We start from the raw sequence: 27,557 nt of genomic DNA, 5'->3' as shown, positions 1-27,557 counted from the left end.
CCCCCAGGGGATGCGTCGAGTGCAGAGAATTTTGTTTTGGTGACTTGCTGGAGTTGGTAGAGCGGAAGGTCCCAGGTTCAAAACCACCAGAGCACCAAATGTGTCCTCAAGTAAGACGCTTCGCTCTACCGCCCCCTTCAGGGGATGGGTAGAAATGCAGTGACTAGTTTCCCCAATGTGGGATCATTAAAGTTCAATTATTATTAGATAGAATATAAATAAGAACTCAATGATCAAAACCCAAGGGAGTGTTTCTATTTTAGTGAAATAGCACAAGAAATTTTTTTGACTGTAGATCATGAACCCAGGCCTCTATTTCGCGGCACAGCCGTCAAACCGGGCACTACGAGACGCAGACGAGCTGACCAATCCCAGCGTCCTAGACAGTGACGCTTCCGGTTCCGCTGACCAATCCCAGCGCTTTGAAATCAGCCGAAGCCGCAGCGGTCCCGCCCACAAAACCAGAACTATGAGAATGAGTCAACGCTTTAATTGGAATTTGCTTGTTAACGTGTTAGTGGCGCGCGTGAATTTGGTGACTGGAGGGTGTTCGCGTGCGTTATGGTTGTTACGTTTGTAGAACATGTCCACACGTTACACGTTGATTGCCGCAGAAGCGCGCACCAAACTTCAATCACAATCCCTCTACTTAATAATCGCTGTACCTCCCGGCGAAAATACACAGCACGTGTATGTATGTGAAGATGCGTTTGTGCAACTTAAGAATCCACGTTTGCGTTCGGCGCAGTCATACACTTTAAAGGACACTGTATTTGGGTGAAACTCAGACTTTTTAAAATTTCTACACAACACGTTTCCGAGTGAAGTTGCACCGGAGGAGGAGGATAAAGGAGCGTTCCACATGTGTCATAATGGCGACTAACGGCGTGTGGTGCCGCTTACTCGTGTACTACATGAAGTACTTCCCGGGACTGGAAGTGCCATTGAGTCATGCTTTGTGACTCATGCGTTCTGCCCCACAAACGGGGTCCCCGCATTTTCAAAGGGGGTGCGTGACGGAAATGAGCTCCACTGTAGACAAGTCTCATCTTTCCCCCAGGAGGCTCCGCTTCCCAGCCCCTTTGTTCAGTCCAGCCGGTGGGTTGAGTCAGAGGGAGTCCGCGCGAGCCCAGCAAACCCACACCACCGTGGGAACGCCGACGCGGGCCACAAGACGAGCGCCTCGGCTCATCCCGGGGTCCAGCCCGATTCTCTTTTCTAACCTGACACATGCGGCGGAAAAGTTGATCGCGAGCGCTGCTGATGCTGCGCGCGACGCCGTCCACGTCGCCCGTCGTCGTCCCCGCTTAGCGTCCAGCGCGCGTCCCGAAATATGGGAGCGAAGCAGCCGCGCTGCTGAGCCGCCAGCGGAGCATTGCTGACGCGGTGCGGTCGCTGCCACCATCGTCGGATCCACGCCGACTCTCGCGTCCAGTTTCCTGCTCAGCATCCATATTTGCATCCCAGGGAGTGGCAGCCACTAATTCGTCCCCCCCCCCTTTTTCCTGGCAGAAAGAAATCCAAAGTTGCGCGGCACCGGGCGGACGCTTTCGTTTCACGCAGACGTGTGAGTATTTCACCCGCATTTGCGTGCTTTTATGCCCTTTGTTGCCGCGGGGACCGGGGCTTCGAGTGAAGGACGGGCTCGAGCACGCTGCCGCCGCCGCTACAACAATGGGTTAAACTGGCGTTGCGTTACATTTTGTTGAGGTGCGCATTGTCACCCCCGCGTTATCGCCCCGTTTCGTGGAAATCACCCGTCGATTTGGAAACGATTTCAGGTCTTTATGTAAATGCGATCAGGCCGCCAGACGAGCTCGACTGCCGACACTCAATGGCCTTATTTCTGACTTCAGGCACAAGAAAATCATCCTCCCGACAGGTTTGATGGCATTGATTGCTCTTAAACGAATATGTCCCATATTCTCCATCTGCATGTGGAAAATGACGAAATAGCTTCTCCTAAAACACGCTTGCTTCCTCTATCAACGCCCGGCGTCTGGTTTAACCGGCTCCGCCAGATGTGCGTTGTTTATTGCGGGCTATAACAGTCTCATATCTTCTTAATGGCAGCGGAGCCCTGATTTGTAGGCCACGCTCCACTCACTGGCCTACATTGATCTGGGGGAAAAGGTAAGTTGTTAGTGAAGAGATGAAATGTGACGCACGTGATCGCCCGGTGCTTTTGGAGCATCCCGTCAAACGTGATGGCGAGTGAAGCCTGAATGAACTGTACCAAGCAGGAGTTTGTCTACAGTGTTTGGGCAGCGCCGTCCTCCACGCTCCACGCTTTATGCTTCATGGCTGGATGCTCACAGACGCATTACAGCATAGCAGCGTGTGTGTGCGTGTGTGTGTGTGTGTGTGAAAATGAGCTGCCAGGAAGTGCGACGTGGACGTATTCCTAGAAGGATGTTTAGATTTGGGACCACTCCTTCGCTGCATCATCAAACGCATATGCGTCCGTTAAGTCAGGCTCTGTTGACGCTTCCCACACGTGTGACCCCTCTCGTCCCAACAGCTGGACATGGAGAGCGCCGGCCACCGCCGCCGCGTCTAGCGCCTGACTCCTCCAGCCTCCGTCACCCGGGGAGGAGCACATCAGAGGACGCCTCCTTGCTACCGTAGAATGAACATGCTCAAGTCCAGCGGACTGAAGATCCCCGGCCGCGGGCCCAAGCATTCCAGCCCAGTGGGGAGGACCTCAGCTGGTGGAACATCCAGCCCCGTCGCCCCTAAAGACAGTAAGTCACTTACTTCCTGCTTCCCCCGGACCCCGTGTTTATTTATTCATCCCACTTATTTCTCCTCATGGGGGGAAGTGACTTGTTTATGGATGTGTGTGGAGCTCAGCTGCATCCAGAAGCCGGGAACTATTTATGTCTTTAACCTTAGTCACCAATGTTATCAACTAGCTGTTGGAGTGCAGCTTCCCAGCAGCTAGAAATGGGGGGGGGGGGAGAGCTAAAAGCAGAGTAAATATTGCACTTCCTTTCATCAAGCAGCCAGAAACACGGCTCGGTTGGAGTCTTGAGTGTTATTGTTGCAGTCTGTCGGCTGTGCAACGGCCATCATGTGTTTCCCATCTTACATTCACATCTGAAGTACAAACATGTGCTGCGAGAATTAATCAGCAACTAAGCAGTTAATCAGTGAAATATCTTGTTTCAGGTCGTACAGGACGAGACCCAGAGTAGAAATAGCTCCAGAGCTTCAGCTGTACAGTAAAAACAACCTGAGGCCTTAAGGAGAACGTACCTGCTACTCTCCAGTGCGTTCTCTGGAAAGCACAGTAACAGTGAACCGTTTCTCAGCCGCTCTCATCTTTAAAAAGCAGCCGCATCTGTTTGTTCTCTCCGGTTTGAGCTCATGGACGCGTCCCACTCGGCTTCAGACACCTTTGTTTGTTTCTATTTCTGCTAAATTGCAGCTTCTGGAGGCAGCGCCCGCCCCTCTTGTTGTCTGATAGCGAGGCCCGTTCCCTCGTGGAGCGGCAGACGGAGGTGCGTCAGGGGTCACGTAGACTGTGGAATGTCACGAGCGCGAGGGAAGATAAAAACAGCAGCGGCGTTCGGAGTTGGGACACGTCCCGTTTCCACAGACGCTGCTGCTGCTGCTGCACCGTCCTGTCAATAGGTTTAACTGAGGCCCAGGACGTGACTTCTTTCCCACACTTGGTTTTAGTTCTTTGACTCTGAGCAAAACTTCGACATGGACATGCTGTGAATATGAAATTAGGCAGAGTTCATATGTTAAACCTCGGTCTCGTTGCTTCAGCCACTGACAACAGTCCAGAAATAATCTTGATGCCTGTTGATGCATGAGGACCGTCATTGATTTGTTAAAGCTGTGCTCAGGAGACAGCTCCAAAAAACAACACGTGTCTGTTTGCTTTGAAGGGCATTTTAGCTTCTCTCTGGCATAAAATGTGGTTTCACTTCCTGTTTATTGTGTCTACAAAATAAAATGCGCAGTTGTGATGGATGCCGCGTTTCCCACTCGCATGTGCCTTCAACCGGCGGCGTTCCGTTCGTTAGACCTCACTAATTGGATATTGGTGGGACAAAACGGACGTCTCGGTTCGTACGCAGGCGGATTCACTTCCTGCCCCACATAGTTTAACACAAACCTGGCCTCAAAGTCTAAATCACCACCCTCTGTTTGGCGCTTCCTCTGTGAGTCGAGGGGCCACTGTGTCGCGGTTGGCAGAGTTTGCTCTGCTACATTTAAAGAAGTGTTTCAGCCTCTTTAGAGCCTTTCAGCCGCTGTGCCACACGTCTTTAGGCTTCCGTCCGGCACCAGATTATCTGGACTTACCTGAACCTCACATCCACCAGCTTCTTCATGGATTGCTTCTTATTTTTGCCTTTAAATGACCGCTAACATTTCAGAGCGCATGCTGTGACAGCGCAGCCCATAAAAGACAAGCTGGGGATCGAATGTGACCGCCGTCGTGGAAAAATGATCGTAAATAATCCGAATCAGAGAAAGAGAGGGCGTGTGTAAGCAAAGGAGGGAGCGATGAGAGGATAATTGGGGGGAGGAGGTGGGACGGGAGGAAGCTGTGGAGGTTTCATTGTGCGGAGCCGATGAATAGTGGGATTCAGATGGTGGTGGGATGTGGCCAAGCACAATAGTGAAAGTAAGGCCTGTGTTTCCAGCCTCCCCTCTGCCGAGGATCCTTGCACCCTCGCTCCCCCGTTGCCCCGGCAACACAAATCATGGGTCCGATCAGGTTTTCAGGTTAGTCCAGGCCTCCCCCGCAAGATCCAGCGTGAAATTAATGTTACAGTTCAAAAATGATTCAAACCGGGAAAATTAAGTTTGAATATGTGAGTCCCAGATACAAGTACAATTTATGCATATACTGTATTTGTATTGATATCCTCTGACTTCAAATAAGGACGTTATATCATCATCAATGTTTAACAAAGACGTGATTCATAGAGGCAGAGACAGGACTTTATTGTAGAGATGGTGTGAGCTAAAATTAAATACTTTTCCTGTGCGAGACTGTGTCTTCAAAGATGAAACGCGTCAACACCTCTGTTTGATCTTAAGGCTGCGCTTCACTGAAGAACTCCCGGTGTCTACTGTCAGACACACACTTCTCCTGTAGTTTGAGTCATTGAGTCACGTTGAAAGTAAAGAGCAGAGGATGCAGGAAGTGGCCAGTTTCCTCCCAAATAAGAGTCTCTCTGCACATATGGAGGCGTCATGAATGTGTGTGTGTGTGTGTGTGTGTGTGTGTGTGTGTGTGTGTGTGTGTGTGTGTGTGTGTGTGTGTGTGTGTGTGTGTGTGTGTGTGTGTGTGTGTGTGTGTGTGTGTCAGCCGGTGGCACCGCGGCGGGGTTAATCACCGGCATCACAGACACCTCACCCTGACCCACTTTTCTGGGGGAATTAGAGGAAGCGGAGTGAGCCGTGACTGTGAATGAGGACGGCCTCACAATGTGCCCAGTGTTTACAACTGTGGGAAACGGCACGGGTGGTGATGTGCGGTTCTGTTCACCTGCATTTGTTTCTACTATGAGTATTTGCATCAGTACTAACGCATCCCTGTTTTCCAGGCGCTCCAGTGAAGCCCACCACACCCACTAAGATCTCTGAAGAGGGCGATGACGTGTTGGGGGACTACGCGGTCGGGGAGCAGGTCTGGGTCAACGGCGTCAAAGCCGGGGTGATCGCCTACGTCGGGGAGACCCAGTTTGCGCCCGGACAGTGGGCCGGCGTGATCCTCAACGACCTAGTTGGCAAAAACGACGGCTCGGTGAGCGGCGTGCGCTACTTCGAGTGCCAGCCGCTCCAGGGCATCTTCACCCGGCCCTCCAAGCTGGCCCGGCAGCCGGTGGGAGAGGGGAGCGACAGCCACTCCACCGACTCGGCCCAGAACCAGACCCAGGGCGGCCCCGCCGGCCCGCGGGTGGTGGTGCCGCTCAGAGAGGGGCTGCTCAACAGCGCCGTGAAGACGGGCAACGAGTCGGGGTCCAACATGTCGGACAGCGGCTCGGTGAAGAAAGGCGGAGACAAGGACCTCCGAGTGGGCGACCGGGTCCTGGTGAGTGGGTGGTTCCTCATCTAAGCGGCTCAATATGAGCAGTGAGTCTATAGAAACACGTCCGTCCATCAATCCTTGGGCGTTTGGGGCTAAATGGAGCTAACAGCTGTTTATACTGATCGCGTTTTTTAGGTGTAGGTTCATTCCCCAGAGGATTGGGCTTCATTCAGTGTAACGCGACATGTGGTTAATCCCCACAGGGAACTTTCTCCCTCTGCTGCCTCGCGTGATAGCTGAACCCCTATCCAACCTTTGTTTGGACCGCACCAAAGACAGTCTGAGCATGTGATCAGCTTCTCGCCTGTTCTCCTAAAAGCGAGTGAGGAGATGATTGGCTCTGCTTTCGGTGCGCCGATGCCACTGCAGACGGTTGCATCAGATCCTGTGCGGGGGGGGAGCGGGAGCTGGAGGAGCTTTGCTGGTCGGCAGCAGCTGTAAATCACTCTGGATTACTTTCAGCACTTAGGAGAAAGGAGATCACTGCTGACGAATTGATCAGCGGATCCGTCCACTTCCAAAGCCTGTGCCGTGTAATCTATCCCAGCGCAGCGGCCCGGACGTGTCCTCTGACGTCAGCAATGCAACAGCGCCTCGCTGTGAAAGTCGCATCGGGCACCGAGAACCCGGAGCTGGTGCCGAATCAAGCGTCAGCTTTCGCTCGCGTCCCGTTGACCTGGGGCCGGTGCTGGCGTTCAGCTCCCGGCCCACATTTCTAAAGTCAGGCCGAACTCCACTGGTGTGTGTTTGTGATCCTTTGGAAAGGGAACTTCAGGAAGTAGCAGCATAAATGGGTTTCCCACCGAGACGCAGCCTCAGAGGCTGAACACACGACGCTGGGGCCCCTTTTAGCTTCAGTGTTCGAGGCCTTGAGGAAAGTTCCCAACCTTTATTTATAAGACCGTGAAGAACTTTAGCTTTGCAGTGTTGGTGAAGTTTTTCCTTCCTGAATCTTGACCCCCCGTGTGGTTCAGCCTCTCCACACCCTCTCTATGGTTGTAGTCACTTCCATCTTAAACCCAGATGTTTAGTTTAGTCATATGTGAGTCGTGGAGTCGTCTGATTGTTTTTCCTGCTTTTCGTTTAGTGATAACTGTGTTTCAGAGCAGATGTGCTGCACCAACATCTGGCTCCTTTGGCAGTTTCACAAATGTTCCCCATTCCACACACAAACTGAGCAGCTGTTTGAGAATAGAATATAATTGATAGATTTGAGGATTGTAAATTAGCAAAAGGAATCAAACAGCGATTGGCTGTGAAACCGGATGGAGTAAAAGTTATTTTATGAAATGGTTCATGAATTCAAATGTAAAGATGAAATTCTGTTTTTGCAGCATATTTCTGGATGCTTTGCGTGTGTGTCCACAAAAGGAATCTGGCTGTTCCTGCAGCATGAAAAGGTCAAAGGTCGTTTAAATCAGGGGTCATGTTTATGGAAGTAACTGCTAAACATGTAAAACATTTCATTTAGTGTGTTCCATCGGGGTAAAAAAAAAACATTTTTACACTCCTGCTGTTTCATATTGAGCTCTAGCATCAGCGATCCATCTGTATTGACACAGAATGTTAATCAATATGACGAGCGGCGCCATAGATACGGAGTTTGTCCAACACGTTGCAGCGAGTCTGTCAACTCCAAAAACGCTGCATTCATTAGTCACCTTCGTCCCGTCATCAAGCCGATCCGAGGAGTCTTTGGTGAAAAGCACACGCTTACAGTTTATGTTGATGCCGTTGCTTCATCCGGACTGTAGAGGAACTAGCGGACGATGTCGCGGCTCAGGTTTTGCTGGGGGTTCGGTGACGTGACGGCTTTGCTCCCCTGTCGCCAGGTCGGAGGCTCAAAGATGGGCGTCATACGCTACATGGGCGAGACGGACTTCGCCAAGGGCGAGTGGTGCGGCGTGGAGCTGGACGAGCCCCTGGGGAAGAACGACGGCGCCGTCGCTGGCACAAGGTGGACGCACGCGCTGGCGGCTTCCCACAATCCTTTGCTTCTGTTCAGCTGTTTGTTACCCTGTTTATCTGTGAAAGCATTGACCCTGTTGACTCCTATGTTTGCTTGGATTCTTTGGGATTTATTCATGCATATTTATAAAGAGCTCCAAGACTTATTCAAACAAACCTTCACTGTGGCTGTGGCGTGAACGTGTCAGTTAAAGTAAACCAATGCGTCCGTCCAGGTACTTCCAGTGTCTTCCCAAGTTTGGGCTGTTTGCTCCGATCCACAAGGTGATCCGCATCGGCTTCCCCTCCACCAGCCCGGCCAAGGCCAAGAAGAGCAAGCGCATGGCCATGGGGGTCTCCTCTCTGGCCCACAGCCCCAGCAGCTCCTCCATCAGTTCAGTCAGCTCGGTGGCCTCCTCCGTGGGCGGACGACCGAGCCGAGCTGGGCTGGTAAGAAGGCAGCACGCGCCCCCTTCATTACGCAGCCGTGGTGAAAAGCCGCCGCTTTCCTGCAGAGTTGATCCAAGGGGGTGATGTCACTCGCACGTCTGTGGTGAAGGAGGCGCACACGTACATTCATCACCGAACGCTCAAGGAGCCAGATTTGATGTTGTGTCATTTTGTCGAACTGACCGTAGCTTCATATTCAGACGTGTGAGTTGTGTCAACCTTTAGAACTCGGAGCAAGAAAGCGAAAATACAAAATGACAATATTACTAAGTACTAAGTACTAAGTACAGTTTATTTCTCCGATAAATGTTGATGAAATATTAAACCTAAACCTTAATTAACCCCAAACACACTGTCTGCTAATATTTGCAGCAAACTGACATGAACAGAGCATCAGGGTGTCTCACGTTGATCTCAGCTTCTGGCTCGGAGCCTGAAAACACTCCCTTTACTTTCCTTAATTGTTGGCACCAGTGTCCAGCAGCTCTGACAGCAGCCTTTTGAATTTACTTTTGCAGCTCTAATGTGACTATTCACTATAGTCATCACGCTTACTCTTACTTATTTTAAATTGTATTGTTAATATAATTCATAGTTAGTTTTTATAGACCAACAGTAGAGGCAGAAAGTGACATTTACTGCATATAGAAATGTTTTATTATTATATATTAACACATTACTTATCAGGCATTGCATGATAAAGATGCTTAAACAAAAAGAACTGTTCAAAACTTTGCTGAACTCTGGAAATTATTAATTTAATGTATTCTGAGTATCGGCTTTTGAGCACTTCAGCTTTTAGTTATGTGATTATTTACGTGATTATTGTTTTATTTACGTTTACAAGGGAAAATTATAAAAGCAAAATAAACACAACATTCATTTTTTGTTTATTATGTTTATACAACAGCCACAGAATGAATGGCCTGCAGTGTTTCAGGCATCAGGACTTAAATTGTTCAAATAGCGCTCTCTAGCGGCTAAAGTGAATATTGACTAAATCTTATGTTTATGGTTTCATATGTTACTTTTCTTAGCCCTAAATTATTTAATGGCTTAAAAGTAATAAAATAAATATTAGCTAAATATAAACATTTTATATTATGCACAGATTCTTTTCAACGTTCTCTATTTCCTTTTCATGCCACTCTTTACATTGTCTAATGTTTCATGTTGCATCCATCCCAAGTTAACAGAGACATCATCACGCTACGCTCGGAAGATCTCTGGCACCACCGCTCTGCAGGAAGCCCTGAAGGAGAAGCAGCAGCACATCGAGCAGCTGCTGGCTGAGAGGGACTTGGAGCGCGCCGAGGTTGCCAAGGCCACCAGCCATATATGCGAGGTGGAGAAGGAGCTGAGCGTCCTCAAGGCTCAGCACGTGCAGGTAGAGAGCGTTCCGTCTGGGGCGACAGACACGGGACACGTCTGCTGCTGGCTTCATCGTCTAATGCGTCTTCCCTGTCTGTGCTCTACGCCCACAGTATGTCACAGAGAACGAGAGCAGCCTTCAGCAAGTCAAAGCCATGTTGGCCGGCGCTCAGAAGGACAAACTGGAGCTGGCCAATCAGCTTGAAGAAGAGAAGAGGTAACAGAACAACGATTCATGTGATGCCTGCTAATATTAAAATATTATTAATGCATTTACACAGATGTACACAGATTTACTTATGTCAGTATTAGTATAGAGAGAGATTTACTTTTGATTCCTCCTCCTTAACAGATATATGCATAATATTATTTATTTATTTATTGCAGCTAAAGGCACTAGTTCCTTTTTGTTTTTTCTCAGTAATGAATCAAGTCAAATACTGTAACCTTGTGTTCTCTACACAGGAAAGTGGAGGATCTCCAGTTCAGGGTAGAGGAGGAATCCATTACCAAAGGAGATCTGGAGGTATTTATCGCAATGCGTTGCTACAGTAAAAGCTTGAAAGCATAATGCAACAGGGAGATTGAGGCTTAAAATAAAATGACAAGCGGGTTCTGGAAACAATTCCGATTTACCGCTGGGCTCATGACTCAAAAAGTACGTCAACACAGAGCTGTGATTTCCAGTTGCGCTGTTTTTTGGGGCAGAAGTCAAACAAATATGAGGATTTAAACGACGTGAATAGTTAGTTGACGTCAGTAAAAGCTGTGCAGAGATATGTGAAATCCATTAGATGCAGCGCTGCCCCCGTCCTGCGTGACCCCTGAGCGGTAGAAGGTAAATGGAATCTCCTCACTTGCTTATTTCTGCACTTCACCTGTGAATGTTACACCACGTTCCTTATAAGCATAACACACACAAGGGACAGCAACACTGTATTGTGACAGACTTCTTCAGTGGTATAACTGATACACACATACAGTAAACATACAGCTCACTCTCATCCCTTTCCTTCCTCTTGGATCTTTGCGGGTCTCGTTCCCTTTGAGCCTTTTCTCTACTCTTTGTTTCTGTTTCTACAGACACAGATGAAATCAGAGCAGTCCTATATTTACCGCTGTACCTGTAGCCACTGCTCTTCTATTTGTTCCCTTCAGTCTTCACTTCCGTTGTGTTTTTGCACAACCAGCTGATATTCAAGCAGCAGTAGTAGTAGTTTTAGTAGTAGTTAGGCTTAAGCTACTCTGACAAAGACAAACATCGCCTCCAAATGTGAACGTTTGTCCTGCAGCATCTGCAAACTCAGATTTCTCCTTTTTTAAAGGTCAGTCTTTGGGTCAGTTGCCAGCGTTTAAAATAATGCTCTTCCACTTTAGCTCTTTAAAATGCAATGGATAAATGTCCCCGAGCTACATGCTAATTTGTGAGCAGTTACATAATTAGTCACACATGAGAAATCACTAAATCCTTAATGGGATTCACCACGGATCCTTAGATTAATGCTTCACGACAGATCGCGGCGGCGCCGCCTGTTTAACCGGCAGTTCTTGGTGTCGGACGCCCTTCACGCCGCGCTTCACACGGCGAGTCTCCTCAATAATGGACCCCAGGATCGCCAGTCACACTGTACCAGCTCGTGCTTTCGGTTTTTGCAGACTTCAGACGGTAACAAAACGCTTTGAAACAGCGCGTTCCCGTGTGCAGTGAGCTCTGCTTCTGCCAACAGGGGAGGTTCTCTGGTGGTGCCGGATCCTTGAGGTTGGGCAGGAGAACCAAGGTGAAAATAAAAAAAGATCTGATCTGATCTGTTCTGGCTTTGATCCGCTGCTGAGCTGTCTCAATTCTTGACTTCACATCGACTTCAGATGCTGTCGAGGACATTAACCTTGCACTGGGTCTCGTTTTCAATCCTTCACTCGTGTGTGCTGTGCAGTATCCAACGACTCTGATATCAATCAACCAGTATCTCCGAGGTCTGCTTTCCCAGATGGTTGACATTAACATCTGTGCGCTGCGTGACAGGTCTTTTTTCTTAATCCTGTTTTTATTTTGATTGAGTGCGAGTGGAGGACGTGCGCTGTCACTGTCTGGAACCTCGCTCTCTGCTTTATTATTTTCGCTCGGCTTCTGGTAGATGATCATTTAATGGCTGCGCTCTTCTCATCTTCCACCTCTTTGCACATGGAGTGAGCTGCACAAATGTTTGGACAGTGAGACATTGATCTTTCAGCTCCTTTGACAATATTTTCTTATTAACAAAATATGTAATTATTATTATTTGTAATGTGAAACACACTGACAGCGAATCATCACTTGACTCCAGTGCTGCTCAACAAACCTATTAGTTTCTTTCAGCCCATTGTTTTGCATCTCTCCCCAAAACAAATTCACGTCTCATTAATCTTATGTTGAGGCGAAGCCGACAGTGATTACGAGTTAAAAACCCTGCCCTGCTTTCAGCCGCCGGCACACAAAGAGTTTCTGCACAGCTCTTTGTCTAAACTTGCAGCCAAAAGTAAAGCTGATGAGAGTGGCGAGAGTAAATCCCAACATGAAAGCTGCAGAGTTAAAAGATGCTCCAAAGCTCCGGAGGGTTTTACCGAGTCTGATAGCGAACGCCTGTATGCCACCTCAAACGGCACCAAATGCCCCATTAATAAGCAAATAATAGCCATTAAAATAATAAGACACCAGCCGGGAGCGCCATTATTCTGCACAACCTGTGATGTTGGAGCTTAAGTACTGAGTTTTCCCATGATCATTAAACATAAATAAGTCCACGCTGAATTCTGGGAAGAAAAGAATGATTGTTAGTCTGTTACTTTTCATCCTAGTTAAACAGCTGTGAAGCAATCTGTCGCTGTCCACACACTTAACTCTTTTCCTATTGTGTATTTGCACTGGAATGAACTGTCGTCATCATTTCCTGCGAGCACCTGAAGGTGTCTTCTCTCTCCTGGTGCCTCTTCTTTGAATGCCACTGTTGGATCTAGCACCTCCCTCCTTCTGCACTAACATCCAGACCAGGCAGCAAAGGCTCAAGTAGCTGTAATGTGTGCTGTTTCCTTTTATTTACTCAGCAAACTACGGTGGAAGAGCAGAGTCGCATCGTGCAGCTGGAGGAGGAGCTCGCACACACCAGGGCGGAGATCAAGAGCCTTCGGGCTCAGCTCAGAGGCTCGGACTCGGGCTCGCAGCAGCCCGACGCCCGGGGCGGTGCCGCCGGGCCCGACGCCGAGCCGGGAGCGTTGGCGCCGCCGGTGGGTCACGAGCACTGCAGAGGCAGCAGCGACGCTAACGAGAGGCACCAGGCGGTGCTAGCGGCAAGCCAGCAGGAGGTGGAGTCACTGAGGGCGGTGGTGGACAGGCAGAACCAAGAGATCAGCGAGGCCAAGCAGAAGGTCCAGCAAGCCACCAAGGAGAACATGGAAATGATGGACACTTGGAAGGTATCATATATTATTTGCTGTACAACCGTAAATACAGTCGAAGGAGCTTCATCTCTTTAAATCTAACAGTTTCCTGTGAGGATCACACAATTCTTCTCTTTTCCCTCTTCAGACTAAATTTGACACTTTAGTGACTGACCACCAGCGATCCCTGGAGGAGCTGAAGGCTTCACTGACTAGTGATCATGCTGGAGGCCAAGAGCAGGACGCCCAGGAGCTGAGGGCCACCCTGGACAGCCTGAAGATGGAGCACCAGCTGGAGGTGGAGAACCTCAAGGCCAAACACAAGATCGAGGCCGCCATCCTGACCAAGGAGCGCGAAGACCTCTGCGCCCGTCTCCAGGAGGCCGAGGGCGACCGGGCTTCAAGGGGCGAGGCGGAGAGCAAGGGCGGCAGGCCGGCCCTGGAGGACATGGCCGATAAGCTCCAGAAGACGGAGCGGAGGCTGGCGGAGGCGGACAGGGGCGCGGAGGCGCTGCGGGAGCGGCTGGAGCTGTCGGAGAAAAAGATGAGCGACTACCAGGCGCTGCAGAAGGCCCAGGCCCAGAGCCAGGAGGAGATCCAGAGGCTGGAGGAGGAGCTGAGGGTGACGGCCAACCAGCTCCAGGCGCTCCAGGCCGATCGCTACACGTCCAACGACGCAAACGTGAGTGACGGAGACGACCGGCGACATTAACAGCGGAGCGACGCTCTTTTAGTCACTTACTATTTTTTTCCAGGTAATAGAAGATAATGACATTTCAGACGAGAAGATGAAGCTAAAGCAGAATATTGAAGGTACTGACTCCTGTATCTTTGCCTTAAATACACTCAGTGTAGCTTCCCTTGTACTTGTTGTTTAAGCGTTGTGTTGTCTTTCTTTAGAAACAACAGAAAAGTTGTTGAAAAGAGAAAAAGAAGTGTCTGCTCTCACTTCCCAAGTTGAAGCTCTCAAATCCCAGATCGGAGGTAAATGTCATCTTTTTTTTCAAAGTATGTCCAGGAGCATGAAGCAACCTTTTTCTCAGCTCTGTGGGGGGTTTGTTTCTTCTTGCATTTGTTTTTATGACACCAAATATCTCTGCAGAGGGATCATGTCTTGTCATGCTCCATAACTGTGACAAGTGTTTTTGTGTGGCCTGAAGGTAATTTCATTTTTGAAAATAACATTTTCCTCCCAGTGTCAAGAACAAGGCTGAGCTGGATTGTTTTCTGCTCATCAGCCAAAAGTGAAATCTGTGACATCTGTCTTAATATATAAGCTCATATGTGTGTCACATCATGGTAATGACCGTCATTAGTGTCACTCTATCCGCATTGTTCGCTTCCTGTGAACTGCCCGGCATGAGTGGTGACGACAAGCCTCCCTTTCGTTTCCCACCAGTCGTGCCGAGTTCAGCGCTCGCTGGAACAGTTTCATCTCGGCTGCTACATTCTTTGATCATCAGCGAGAAATCCGCCGAACGCCCGTCTCTTGAAAACTAAAAGTTACATTACATCAAAAGGAACCAAAACACGGTTCACGTAGCTCAGATAATCGAATCTGACACACTTTGAAGAATAGATTGTAAATAATTTATGAAGAGAAGAAAATCATGTGGGGCTCAACATGAAGAACAGTGGGATTATTACAATTAATTTTTAATGAAATTAAGTTTGAATGTCCCGTGCGCTTCCTTTTTCTTCTAATTCTTTTCTTCTTCTTCTCTCAGATTAAATACAGTGATATTGTTTCTTTACCCACAGCACTGGAGGGCAAAGTCCGCTCGGTGGAGAAGAAAGCGGACGTCCTGGCCAAGGAGAAGGTGCGCGTGGAGGCAGAGCTGGAAACCATGACCAAGAAGTCCCATGATGCCTCTGGGCAGCTGGTCAGCATCAGCCAGGAGCTGCTGAAGAAAGAGAGGTACGGAGAGGAGGCCGCATTGATTTTAGATCGGGCCCCACCACTTCGAGGATAACCAGATACAGGCAGAATCATTTTGTCAATTTGATAATGGACAGACGCTTGGAACAAACGAGCTCTGCATTGATTTCATCGCCCACGCTGTCGGCTTGAACGGCGCTGTTTGAGTCTCACTGCTTCATTCTGTTACGTTTCATCTGGATAAAAACGCATCTTGGTGAGTCGCTTTGCCAAACGCAGCGTCTAGAACAAGATGTCCTATATTTTCCCAGCAGCATGTGGTGCAGTAAAAAGCAATATGCTGATGTCGTTTTCCCAGCTCCACTAGTGCGTCTGCCCGAAAACACATGTATTAGTGAGGATATAGAGAAAGATTTACCAATGAAAAGCAATAAAGTCATTGTGACTTGTTAAACTAATTCTTTAACCACTAAAGTGTTAAAATAAGTTGACACAGGAGCTTTCCTGTGGGCTTCGCATCGTGAACTCTGCAGACTGGTCTATTTTACATGATGCCGTCCTTCCATTACTGATGGTTATGATGTTAGTTAATGCTGCAAGGCATTAAAAAATAAGTGCCCCTGGCTGAACAGGAATATTTTTCTGTGCATTATTGCCGCAGCAATTATGGTTCATGCAATGAAAGTATATACCATCCATTGAAAAATTCAGTGGGTGTTTCCCATTGAGTTTGCTTTATTAGATTATGATGCCATTAGCTTTCCTAATGCTCCCGCTGCTGCTGCTTCGGTGTATAATAGGATTTTAAGAAAACAAAATGGAGGAGTCCTCATTAAAAGTCACCTTTGAACATAGTTCTATCTTAAAAAGATGCTACGATAAGTCAAGAATGACGATTACCAGCGAGATATTTGCCAGAAGAGATGATGAGGGTGTTGGAAGGAAGCGGATGAAAACACGGCCCAGCTCGACGTGTCACTGTGAAAATAAACAAAGGAGGCCTCTGTTGATGAGTCAGGAAGTGCAGTGGGTGGCTGCTGTGCCACGAGCACCCAGAGTGAGTGCTCATGGTAATGCTATTGGCACACTCTAATAGAGTAGTGCAAAGAACTAATGGCTGTACTGTAAGTGTGGGTTGAGTCCATTCGCTTCCCTTAAACCTGCATTAACTGTTCATATCAGCCACTTGGGGGCAGCAGAAACAAGCTCTTTGTCATCGTCAGACAGGAATTTCAAATTAAGCCATGACGAGATCCAACTTTAACACAAGTGACAATAGGTGGTTCTTTCATATTATAATAGCCAAAAACTAGTTCATGCCAGAATACACGGATTTACAGTATGACTGAGCCGTTTATAGAAAACAAGGCCACCTCCACATTCAGCCCTGGTCACACTGCACATCATGAGCTAAGCTTTTAAATAATAGGGACCTCTGGGCAGAGTTTGAACAGATGTGCTGCTCATGTAATCGTTCGCTTCTTTAATAGTATTCCCCTTAAAAGCTTAGGTTCAGTGTTTTTTCAGCTCTAGGCCAGAAAGGCACCTGTGGAAAATGGGTTCTGTTTAGTTTGGTGATACCAGAAACTCTGGGCCTAATGTATTTTGTTGTTTTATTGTCTGACTCGCACCAGGAGCCTCAACGAGCTGCGGGTGCTGCTCCTGGACTCGCATCGCCATTCCCGCGACATGGAGAAAGACCTGGGCCGAGAGGTGCACAAGGCCGAGTGGAAGGTCAAGGAGCAAAAGCTGCAGGATGACATCAAGACCCTGCGAGACAAGCTGCTGCTGCTGGTGAGAGCGGATGGAGCGAGCCGATCTTAGAAGTATTTGTCGGTAGCAATGAAGACTGGGAGGCTCCGCCTGTTCACCGAACGCCACATGGGTTTGGAAACAGAGTTGAGGCCGTCTCACCGGCCTCTGACTTCCACCTCCGTGAAACTGGAATGTTTAGGCTGGTGGTCAAGTGATGCAACGCAGGCCAATACCTTGGCTTTTACTTTATACCATATATATTAATGCTTTTCCATGTATGAACAAGTAAGTTTCCAAAACTTCTTGCTGCCAAATAAATCAAATCTAAACTAAAATTTAAAATGCATCACATAAGAATTAACAGTGTGTTTGTTTCTTTGGACAGTGGTTTAATGCCTGCTCCAGGTTTTCACATCCTGTCACTTATACACCAATGTAAACGCACCTGTTGGTTTATACAGTATATTTACTCTAATCTGCTTCAGCTAGTGTTCAAATATGAAAATACGCTTCGTATTCATGAATAATGTATGGCCGTCTTCGTTTTCCAGATGTTATTCAGACACCCACTGGAGGATAGTATGAATGATTTAACAGCAGCCCCGTGCGCGCTTGTGTGTTTCAGGGCAGGGAGCGGGCATCACCTGACCACCGGCGCTACTCCATGCTGGACCCCTCGGCTCTGGACTCGGAGGTGAACCGCCTGCGCCAGCGGCTGCTCGGCACCGAGGAGGCCCTGAGGAACGCCCTGGAACACAACCAGCAAGTGGACCAGCTGGTGCAGGCGATGCGCAGGCATCCAGATAAAAGCCCGGTAAAACAGCGCGGAGAATGTGTGGCCGCACTCCGCGGTGCGTGAAAAATCATTTTGTGCCAAACGGCCGTGAAGACATTTTGCTATCAGACGTTCAGAGGTTCAGGTGCTGGTAGATATGGAACAAGTGAGCGCAAACACATTAGGTGTATTGTGACCATATTTGTGCAACCACAGTAGTGAAGTATAAAATATTCATTCATTTTATTTATATATCTATCGTTTGTGGCTGTTTCTTAGGTGCATGGTGCAAATTCAGCCAATGGAATTCATCATCAGGAGTCTGACGGTACTCAAGACGTTGGTATTCTCTCATTACTCCTAAATCATGTGGTGATCCAGTGTTATTACACTCTTCAGTAGTGAGACATTGTGTTGTGGCTCCTCAGGAACAACATTGATGTGAACGGACAAGACGGGAACACAAGGAAACATGCTGAGCTGCTTGTTCCGGAGGAACAGCCCGTCGGACGCGTCCCCGAGTCGGACGGACACCTGAAGAACATTTCAGTTTACAGTCAATACCAAAACGCTGAATCTCTATCGCGAGTGAATTTATGTGTTGTTGCAGAAAAGCACCTATTAGCCAATAATGAAAGCCGCTTAAAGTACTGTAAAAGAACAGGAAATGGTACATGGACATGAAGAAATTTTATTGGTTCACCTGCTGATAATGTACAATGTGGCAACTTTTATTGCTTTACAGTAGTTAGTAAGTTTGAAACCACAAGTTGCCAGGAACTCTTTGACAATTCAGATTTTGGAACGCAAAAGCAAAATGGCCGACGGACGGCCACGCGACGGACGGAGGAACTGGGTTTCAGTTGCTTTGTTTGATTTATTTATTACCTTTACTTTTGCTCCTCGGCTTTGTAATAATCCTCTGTACTGTAGGTGGCCAGTCACAGCTGGGGAAGGACGACAGGCGCTTTGAGGGAATTTTACTAATTCATCGCCTTTTTTAATACCCGACAAAAGGACTAGTAGCAAAACGTTACAGATTCCCTTTCCTCTGTTCCCCTGAACCTGCTTTAGTGCACAACTAATTGTGAATGATCAGCATAATTGAAAGTATTAAAACGGATCATGAAATTAATACTTCACACTCTGTTTTTTGAATTAGAAACATGAAATCAGTAGGTTTGACAGGTCCCTTTTAATAATTCTGCCATATTTATATAATGACTGCTTATCTAAGACAATGTTACATGACACTTACCGTACATGAATATTTACTTTATTAAGGTGTGGCACCAAACAATGGAATCGGTGCCAGTGATATGGAGCCGCCTTAGGTTCTTGGCACTCACCTTCATTTGCTTTGCATAATGTATGAATGTAATAACAACACGTTCTGTTCCTTGGGTGTCACAGTGGCTGAGCAAATATTACGAGGAAACTGAAAAAAATATAAAAATAAAATAATTCTGGAAAAAAGCTAAATACATAGAACAACAACAATATTATTATAATATTATATTATAAGAAATAGCAGCATTCATAAAAAACATGTACATGTACAAGTTTGGTAAGAGAGACAGTAAAGTGACAATCGAGTGCAATCAGGCCAGTGATGGAGCCTCATCAGACCATCGCTGTGGCTCTAAACATCCAGGCGTAGCAGGCCGCGGGCAGATTCTCCCAACGAGAGCAAGGGATTAGTCATATTCACCCTCCACACTGGCATATGAAACATTCCTTTTAGTTTAGTGATAAATCTAACACACGGTGACCCAAGGTTGAGGGAGCGGAACACACATAAAGAATTACCCACTAAGGTAGACAGACTCTGAGACACATGTGAAGGTGACAATTTTCATACTGAGCCTCTTTTCGGGTGCCGGGCGAGGAGGCCATTGTTTTGTGAAAACATTACCATGTATTCACACTGTACTGCGGCCCTGCAGATGCTTTATGTCTATAATACTGTAGCTGAAGACAGGAATCCTGTTTGTACTGTAGGTGTTTATAAGTCACAGATGCTGCATGAGGTGAGTAGCGACGGCTCCTGAGCAGAACGTCCAGGGCATGTGCCGGTCAGCTCCGATTCTACGTTCTCTATGGGCTGTTGTACGTAGACTGTTGAGCTGAAGGGTTCACCGCCTAGACTACTGCTGCAATGGTTTCAGAGATTGAATCATTAAATATTAACACTGTGGGCAAGGGGTGGTGGTGTTTTATTTCACACCTTCATACTTGTGTCTCTACTGTGGGTTTGTTCTTTTTAAGCAAATACCAGTAGAACAGTTTATTGCTAAAAAGTTGATTCAAAGAGGTGTCAGATTTGATGCTACTGAGAGCTTGGTGGTTCGGGGAGTTCAGCCAGCTTCCATAACCATTTAACCATTCACACACACACACACACACACACACACACACACACACACACACACACACACACACACACACACACACACACACACACACACACACACACACACACACACACACACTCGCGTGCAGTGAGCTAAAATAAACTCTGCTTTGTAGATCATATGCCCTTGCCAGGCAAATATTTGGTATTTAAATGAGTTGTCAACCAGAAGCTGAGGCAGTAATTCCTTCATGTGAAAAAAACGGCCAAAGTCCTTGATGGTGAAGATGAAACATGCAGACGCTACATATTCATTCGCAGTTTTTGGACTTCTAACCTCCAAATATATCACTTTTAGTTGTTGGCCTTGGCAAATGTCAGGCCCGGTCCACATGTCTGCGTTTTCTTTGCTAGACGGCAGATTGGTTACGCTTCTGTCGTTTGAACAAATAAGTGGTCCTCATTTACAGAAGCAAACACAAAGGGCTGCATATGTGAAGCACAGGCACAAGTCTCACTTCTGCTGGTGTTTTTTTAGAATAAATGTTCAATAAATTTGGCTAAATCTGCACCAAAGTAAACAGAAATAATCAGATTACAGTAAAATAGAGGATTAAATACATGGGTTATATTATTATATTATATTCTTATTATTACTATCAGGATAACTAGCATTTCCTTTCTCACCTAAAATGAACTTTACCCTATATCAAACTGAGAGATAGAATATATTTTAGGCAATTGAGAGAGCTATGGCATAACTGTCATAGCCAGAAGATCCATGTAGCTGCCATAAATCCAGTTTGGACAGATCCTAATCCTAAAAATAATTTGGATCATGCGCAACTATGTCATCGAACTACGTTCAGAACGTCAATAAAGGATTTGTAAAAGTTAAACTGGCAGCGTGAAGTTCTGACCCAGATTGAAAATGTCTGCTGCCCTAATAAAATAAATATATTATATGCGTTGGTTTTCTTCACAAACACCGCTCTGTGGTGTGTATGCGTGTGTTTTCCAGGGGTTCCTTCGTTAATCCTGTATGTAAATCGTAGCCAATAGATGCTGTTGTTGAGTTGGGCTGGGATTAGCAGGAGGCGAATGAGTTTCAATTTTACTGGATTACAGAACAAAGAAAGGGGAAAGGGACACCCTGCTCTGTTAAGGGAAAAGAGATATAAACTAAGAAAAGGTACACAAATTACAGACTGCAGACCGTGCGATCGAAGACAACGTTGTTATGTTTTGGATTACGATGGTTTTGCAAACGGTGCAGCTACATTGTGGATGGGAATTGTGAGCGTTTCTGATGGATTAAAACGGGGAATAAACCTATTCCGGGATTGACAGCAGCAACAAGGCTATTTAATCGCTAATTAAGGTGAGATTTTGCTCCGTCTTGTATATTCGCTTACAGTTGTACGGCGCGTTTTCACTGCGTGTGTTGTTTTTCATGGGCGGACATGCACAAATTACAGATTATAACCTAATTTCTGGACTGGGTGACGAGATGAAAGGAGAGTGCTAGCATTAGCTAGCAAGAGGGCTAGCGCAGTGGGGCTAACGAGTTTGGGCTAGCTAGTTAGCTAGCTCAGCCATATTATGATACCGTTAGCTAATTAGCCAGCGTCGATTAGTTAGACATATGGTAAGTAGGGCAAACGGCAGATTATTGACGGTTAGCGGGGAACTAGTCGTAGACGGACTCCTCCCTGTAACCTTGTCAGTGCAGCGCTAGCAGTATTCCTGGCGAATACGCTGCGTGTTTGCTAAATTAACCCCGTACGTTGCCATTAGTGTGCGGTTACCAGCTAGTACAACAAAGCCTGCTAGCCGCACTAGCGAGTGCAAAGATCAGAGCCAGGGGCGCGTTTAGCTCAACTTTACGGGGCGATTCGAAAAGAGCAAAGTACGACTAACAACGCAGCCGAGTTGAATCGAAGCACGTTACACTCGAGCTTAGTCGACGCTGGGAAACTTGAGCAGTTTATTACTAGATGACCGCTACGTAATTACATTCGCGCAGTCGAAGTAGCGACATGTTTGTCAAATAACTACAAAAGCGCAACGCAATCGGCCAAACAAACACACGTTTTTTTTTAAACCAGCGTGTTTTTTAATGACTCAGACAAGTTTAGAGGAGAATTTCTCCTGGTTTTGCTCGCCGCTGTCAAACGCTCAAGTTCATAAGCACCTGACTTGGATCAAACGCCTTTGCGTCCACACATGCTCGTTTCCTTCAGAGGAATAAACATTGACTTGATTTATTGTCTTCGTGTCTCACATCCTGCGCTTCCAAGCGTCTTTTAACTGGATTAAGTTTTCCAAAGTGATTCCTCTTCACTCGCATGTGAAGTGAACACTGTCACAGCCCGTACAGATGGTTGAGAATCTTACATTTATTTGCTGATAGTCTCAGTTAAACTATTGGTTTACTCTAAGTAATGTGTGAACCAAATATGTTATAGTTTCTTTATTCATGTGTAATAGATCCACTAAATGATGTGATCTATTACAATCTTTATTAACACATTGCACTTACTGTAGTATTGGTTTGAGAATAAGGAGTACAAATTCTTTTATTTGCTGTGTTTTTAGTAGAATATTAACCAAGTAGCTTGTTGACGATTATTTCTAGCATGTTAAACTGATCTCTTTGGTCCTTTGCTATTGATTTCTGTTTGGCATTGCAGCTGTTACAAAGCACAGCATCAGTGACATTATTAAAAGGCCATGGCCTGAGGCACAGGGTGCAAACAAAGGGATCAAGTTGTTGATTGTTGTTGACATGTCAGAGAGTCCATGTGGTACCACACCCTGGCTTCTAATGGTTGTAGGTATGACACAGTGCCTGTCCTACTTTTCTCTCACTTAATGTAATCATTCATTATTATTCACTTTCTGAAAGGTGGTGGTTATAGTGAATACTTGAATACAGTCCATGCTCATTGAACTATTAGGTTACTTCAGCCTCCTAATTGCCTGTTAATTGGGGCAGCAAACATTTAGCAAGATTTGTGCACAGAACACAGCGATTAATAAAATGTTAGCTAACTTGTGTAAGTTTATATAGAGACTGTACAGCAACAGTAATAGTGACTACACTGTATGTAGTACTACGTTATTCCAAGTAAAATGAGTGTGTGTATATAGAATTTCTGGCTATGTGTGCAAAGTGGATGTGTCTCTGCCAGTACAGTGTGTAGAAGCAGTCCTGACCTCGAGCCACAAATGCAACACCATGAAACGAGGTGTAGATGAATTTGCAAGGAGGAGTAGTTAAGCGGTGCATTCGTACTCTCTGGTGCTGTCCTTGTAGCCATTATTAAACCATGTGACCATCAACAAGAGCAACTGGTACAAGGATAAGCAGCAGGAAATCCCCATCTATCGTTTGAGAGAGTGAAAGTGTCACACATAACTATAGTTATAGTAAGTTAGAGGTAAAACAAAGGGGTTAACTACTTATTTAGAGTAATGAAATATAGTTTTCCTAATTAAAACAAATATATTGCTTTTTTTAAATTCACTTGGCTACACTACAACTGTGACTTGGTGACCTTGACTGACTCAAGTAGATGATGACAGTATTTGGACTCGTGGCCAAAGTATTTTTCTCGACAGTAAACAGGGTAATAACGTTGCTTGAACATGTGTGATGCAGTTTCTGACTTAGAGGTGAGCTCCAAGTGACACTCGCCCAGGTTTTAGAACATGATGCGTGCCTTCCTCATGTCTCATAATAAAATATAAATAAAAACAGGAGGCGTTGGAAGCGCTAGATGTTTGTTGTTCTTCTATTAGTCCCATCTTTTAAAAGACAGCCAATTTTAGGTTTCCAGAACAATGAGGTCTAAATGACCCAGACTGACCTAGAAACAAAGAACAAAGTCCCTCATGTCAAAGCTGCAAAGTTACAGAACTTGTAAGTCCCATAGGTTTGCTAGAATGTTTGTCCTTGACTGTGGGATTTGCATTAACAAATCCCGAGTTTCCTTTCAGCTACACGGTTGCCTCGTGTGTATACGGTGTTGCTTCAGTTATTAAATCTTTCTCCTATCAGTATACTTCTTCCATTACAGCACTGTGACATTATTTTTGAGCTTCCTCTTGCAAAGCAATTGACATGGCATTATCCTGAGCCTATGCTTATCCCCACCTTTCTCCGCCGTGCTACTTCTTTTGCCTTTTGAATATGTGAGGGAAAGAGGCCATCTATTTTGAGGCTGTAATAATTTAGGAGGGGGCTAATGTTTGCTGTGGCCCCAGGGGAGGCAGATTTCGATGGCCAATAGACTTGGCACGTTCAGACTGGTGCAGCTGAACCCCACCACACCCACCCTCCTCTTTCTGCCTCTGCGTCTGTCGATCTCTCTCCACCTCCCTGTCCTGTCTCCACTGAGGCAGTGGTTTGGGCTTGCCAGAGGCTAGTATAATGGTTCCCAGTGTCTGGAGAGATTAAAGGCCAGAGCTGCATTGTTCAAATGCCCCGAGATTAGTTTCCAAGGAGACGGGTTTCAGTTGCCATGAGAACATAGTGCCTGGCTTTAGCCCAGCGGTTTCTCTTTAACAATCCCTATCTGTTTGCCTCGTTACTTTTATTCACATTGTTTGCCTTGTCATTTGGACTTCATGTCCTTTATTTCCTTTTATAGGAGGTTTCTGTTCAAATTATGCTCTTACACTAATGTTGCAGTGATTGTGGAAAGTTAAAGACTTATATAGATCAGTATATCTTTCCCGTGCCGCTACTCAGAGAGGAAATAAGCTGTGAATCAACTCATGTGACATCATCTGCTCTAATTATTCCTATTTGACAAAGGCAAATCATAAGCTTGTGATTCAGACCAGGTTTTTAACGGCGCTAGCAGCGCGGCTCTAGGGATGGGAATGTCAGCCTGACGGATTAGCGTTTGTATGGATCCGACTAATTTTAGCGATCCTTTTTAGGAACACGTGTGCAAAACCGTTAAGCATCATCCGTGCTCGTTTTAAAAGTAAAAGCTCTCATGAGCTCTCGTTGTAGATTCCTAAAGTAGGGTTTAGGTCAGTGCGCATGTTTTTTGGTCTGTTCCTCTGCCTGAAAGCATCTGTATTTCTCATAAGTTAACAAAAGTCAGAGTTACAACTGTCTTATAAACTGTTCAGTTACATATATATGCTATGATTTTACACTATAAACTACTTTTATTTGTCAAATAAATAAAAGTCAAGCAGAAACTCCCCTGGACTTTTTTGGACGTTTTTCTTTGTCCACTCCTTCTTGCTGTACTTTTCCAAGGCCTTCTTGAATTACGTAACCCTTCTTTTTACTGCTTTAAATTGTGCTTTGCAAAACTTCACTGTCACACACTGGGGTGTTTATTAATGGCCTCCCCCTCTAATGCACCTGCTAATTCATCTCCACATTGATCTCATCATTGGCATGCTGTACAGCGTTCGCTGTATTTCTGTCAGTATATTTGCCGTGCGCGCGGCCTGACTTTGATCAGCGCCTTGTAATTCCAGCCAGCTGTAAGCAGTTCAGCTCTCATATTTATCTTTAAACTCTGATACACAGTTTCTAAATGAATATATGTATGAACAACGAATGTCAACAACAGCAGTATCCATGTTTGAATAGCTGCTACAGTTACAATTCTGGAAATTATTATGGATTATTCCATTTTGGGTGGGTGTACCCAAATCTTATCATTCCTCTTTCTTGTCTTGATACACTAGCAAGGCTTTATCATGTAGTTTTAAGTGGACACCTTCTACAAAGCTTTACCTCTTTTCCAACTTATTAATTCCCCAGCCTCTAGTATCAGACGAATGCTTGGATCTGCTTATAGACAAACCAAATGCTGTCAGACGACAGCTTTGAATGTAGCAATGGAAGTGTATGTCTGATGGTTACGTTACGATGTGGCTCCCTGCTTAATTTTCATATTCATCTGGTCGCTGCAGAGACATGGCGCAGATGAGGAAGCTGGCATGTGACGGCATCAGGACAAACTCCCGGGGTGAGCCACAGGCCCCACTGGTGTCAGCCAGACAGGAGATCCTCACCAGCCTGGTGTCGGCCCTGGACTCAGTGGTACGTCCCGGAGAAATTCTCACACAGTGTCACTTCATTTGGATCGCGTTAGTCTAGGGTGTTAAGACGATTAACTGCTCTCAGCACATGAGCGAAATTCACACTTAAACCCGTGAATCAACTGTTTTGTGTGTGTGTGTGTGTGTGTGTGTGTGTGTGTGTGTGTGCTGCAGTGCATGGCGATGTCCAAGCTCAACGCAGAGGTGGCGTGTGTCACTGTGCATGAGGACAGTGTGATTGCCGTCGGCACAGAGAAGGGCAGAGTGTTCCTCAACTCCAGGAGGGAAATCCAAACAGACTTCTACAAGTTTTGCCGTAAGATCAGCTCCTTGGTTTCTGCAAAGCTGTCAATGTTGTTTTCCATCATTTTTCTCTGCGCATCGATCAGTCTTCTTACAGCTACATCTGACTTGCAGTATCATTATCACACAACTGTTAATTCAGCCAAAAGCTTCAGTAATTCCAGCTCCAACTTAAAATAACTTATTCAAAAATGCAGTTGGAGTTTTAAGCTTTAATAACAACAGCAATCATATTATATCAACATATCCTATAACATACTTCATATAGGAGAGCTGATGTTCGCAGGTTTTGTTCGTTCCAGTTTGGGGGATGAAGTTCATTCTTTACTCTTATAAAGCCTGATATTATTTATAACAGTTCTAACCCTGTTTTGTTAGTCTTGTATATTTGGCAAGCTGCAGTAGGTCTGGAGGCCAAATACCTTCTGTAATAATGTATTAAGTGATGTTATGAGAAGTTTTTGTAGTACACTTCCCAAAACAAAAGCACTTTCCTTCTGGACTCATTCCAGATAAACAGACTAGTATACAAGGTTGTAAGACAAGTCACATTTTAGGAATCAGTGTTTTAGACTCCAGCTGCTGAAGCTGGGGTTTATGTTTTTAACAGCAGTTAAGTAAAACAGCAAATTAAACTTTTAAATCCAGTATAAAGACAGTAAAAAGAAAATAATAAGATAACAAGATATTTTCTTTTTTCCAGAATTCATATTGCAAGTCATCTGGGCCTAGAAGCATCTAAAAAGTTGTTGTGCACTTGTTAAATTTAGCTTTACTGAACTGTGACGTTTGTCATTTGGCTTTAGGGGCGCCATGTCTGCAAAATCTGAGCGTAGCCAATGCCCATACCAAAGACCAGGAAGGCGATGTCAGCAAACTGACTAAAGATGGTGAGCACGGAAAAGCCAGAGCGCCGTCAGATCCTCAGTCCAACGTCTTTGTTCTGAGGAAGATGGTGGAGGAGGTCTTCACTGTACTTTACAGTAAGGAGTTATTATTATTCTGACTTAGATTGTTGCCTGATGCCTCTGGACTAAAAATCATGGTTTCATCATCTAAACACTTAAGATTAGAAGAATGTTTATCTTAGGTTTGTTATTGAAAGGTTTTCAGTTGTTGGGACTTGAGTGCTGTATATACTGTATCTGCCATGTGTTGAAAGATCTTCTCCAGTCAT

At 46.0% G+C, this 27,557-nt stretch overlaps 2 protein-coding genes across 9 annotated transcripts in view; both read left to right on the top strand.

Annotated features, from left to right (window-relative positions):
• The first annotated feature begins 954 nt into the window (after positions 1-954).
• clip2 (CAP-GLY domain containing linker protein 2) lies at positions 955-18,781 on the top strand. 5 transcript variants are annotated; one of them, XM_029173816.3, is made up of 18 exons: positions 955-1,567; positions 2,522-2,744; positions 5,571-6,058; positions 7,888-8,012; positions 8,239-8,452; positions 9,642-9,839; positions 9,937-10,040; positions 10,289-10,349; positions 11,551-11,601; positions 12,905-13,273; positions 13,386-13,919; positions 13,993-14,050; positions 14,138-14,221; positions 14,999-15,155; positions 16,751-16,910; positions 17,497-17,685; positions 17,926-17,974; positions 18,075-18,781. In XM_029173816.3, the coding sequence occupies exons 2-18, from the start codon at positions 2,630-2,632 to the stop codon at positions 18,089-18,091; spliced, it is 2,973 nt and encodes a 990-aa protein (XP_029029649.1). In that variant the 5' UTR covers positions 955-1,567; positions 2,522-2,629; the 3' UTR covers positions 18,092-18,781. The 5 variants fall into 5 exon arrangements, with proteins under 5 accessions (XP_029029649.1, XP_029029646.1, XP_029029648.1 ...); XM_029173813.3 differs by having other exon boundaries at positions 17,926-17,989; XM_029173815.3 differs by having other exon boundaries at positions 958-1,567; positions 17,926-17,985.
• Positions 18,782-21,044: 2,263 nt separating this feature from the next.
• Positions 21,045-27,557, top strand: part of gtf2ird1 (GTF2I repeat domain containing 1) — a 189,613-nt gene continuing 183,100 nt past the window's right edge. For 2 of the 4 annotated variants that reach the window (XM_029173922.3, XM_029173920.3), the window contains exons 1-4: positions 21,055-21,380; positions 25,949-26,078; positions 26,252-26,393; positions 27,187-27,363. In XM_029173922.3, the coding sequence (XP_029029755.1) occupies positions 25,953-26,078; positions 26,252-26,393; positions 27,187-27,363 (445 nt within the window). In that variant the 5' untranslated portion in view covers positions 21,055-21,380; positions 25,949-25,952. Of the gene's footprint in view, positions 21,381-25,948; positions 26,079-26,251; positions 26,394-27,186; positions 27,364-27,557 lie in introns of all 4 variants that reach the window. The other 2 variants (XM_055502081.1, XM_029173921.3) reach the window with 2 other exon arrangements.

This window comes from Betta splendens, chromosome 14, assembly GCF_900634795.4.
Source record: "Betta splendens chromosome 14, fBetSpl5.4, whole genome shotgun sequence".
NCBI lineage: Eukaryota > Metazoa > Chordata > Actinopteri > Anabantiformes > Osphronemidae > Betta > Betta splendens.
This window is presented reverse-complemented; position numbering and strand designations above follow the sequence as displayed.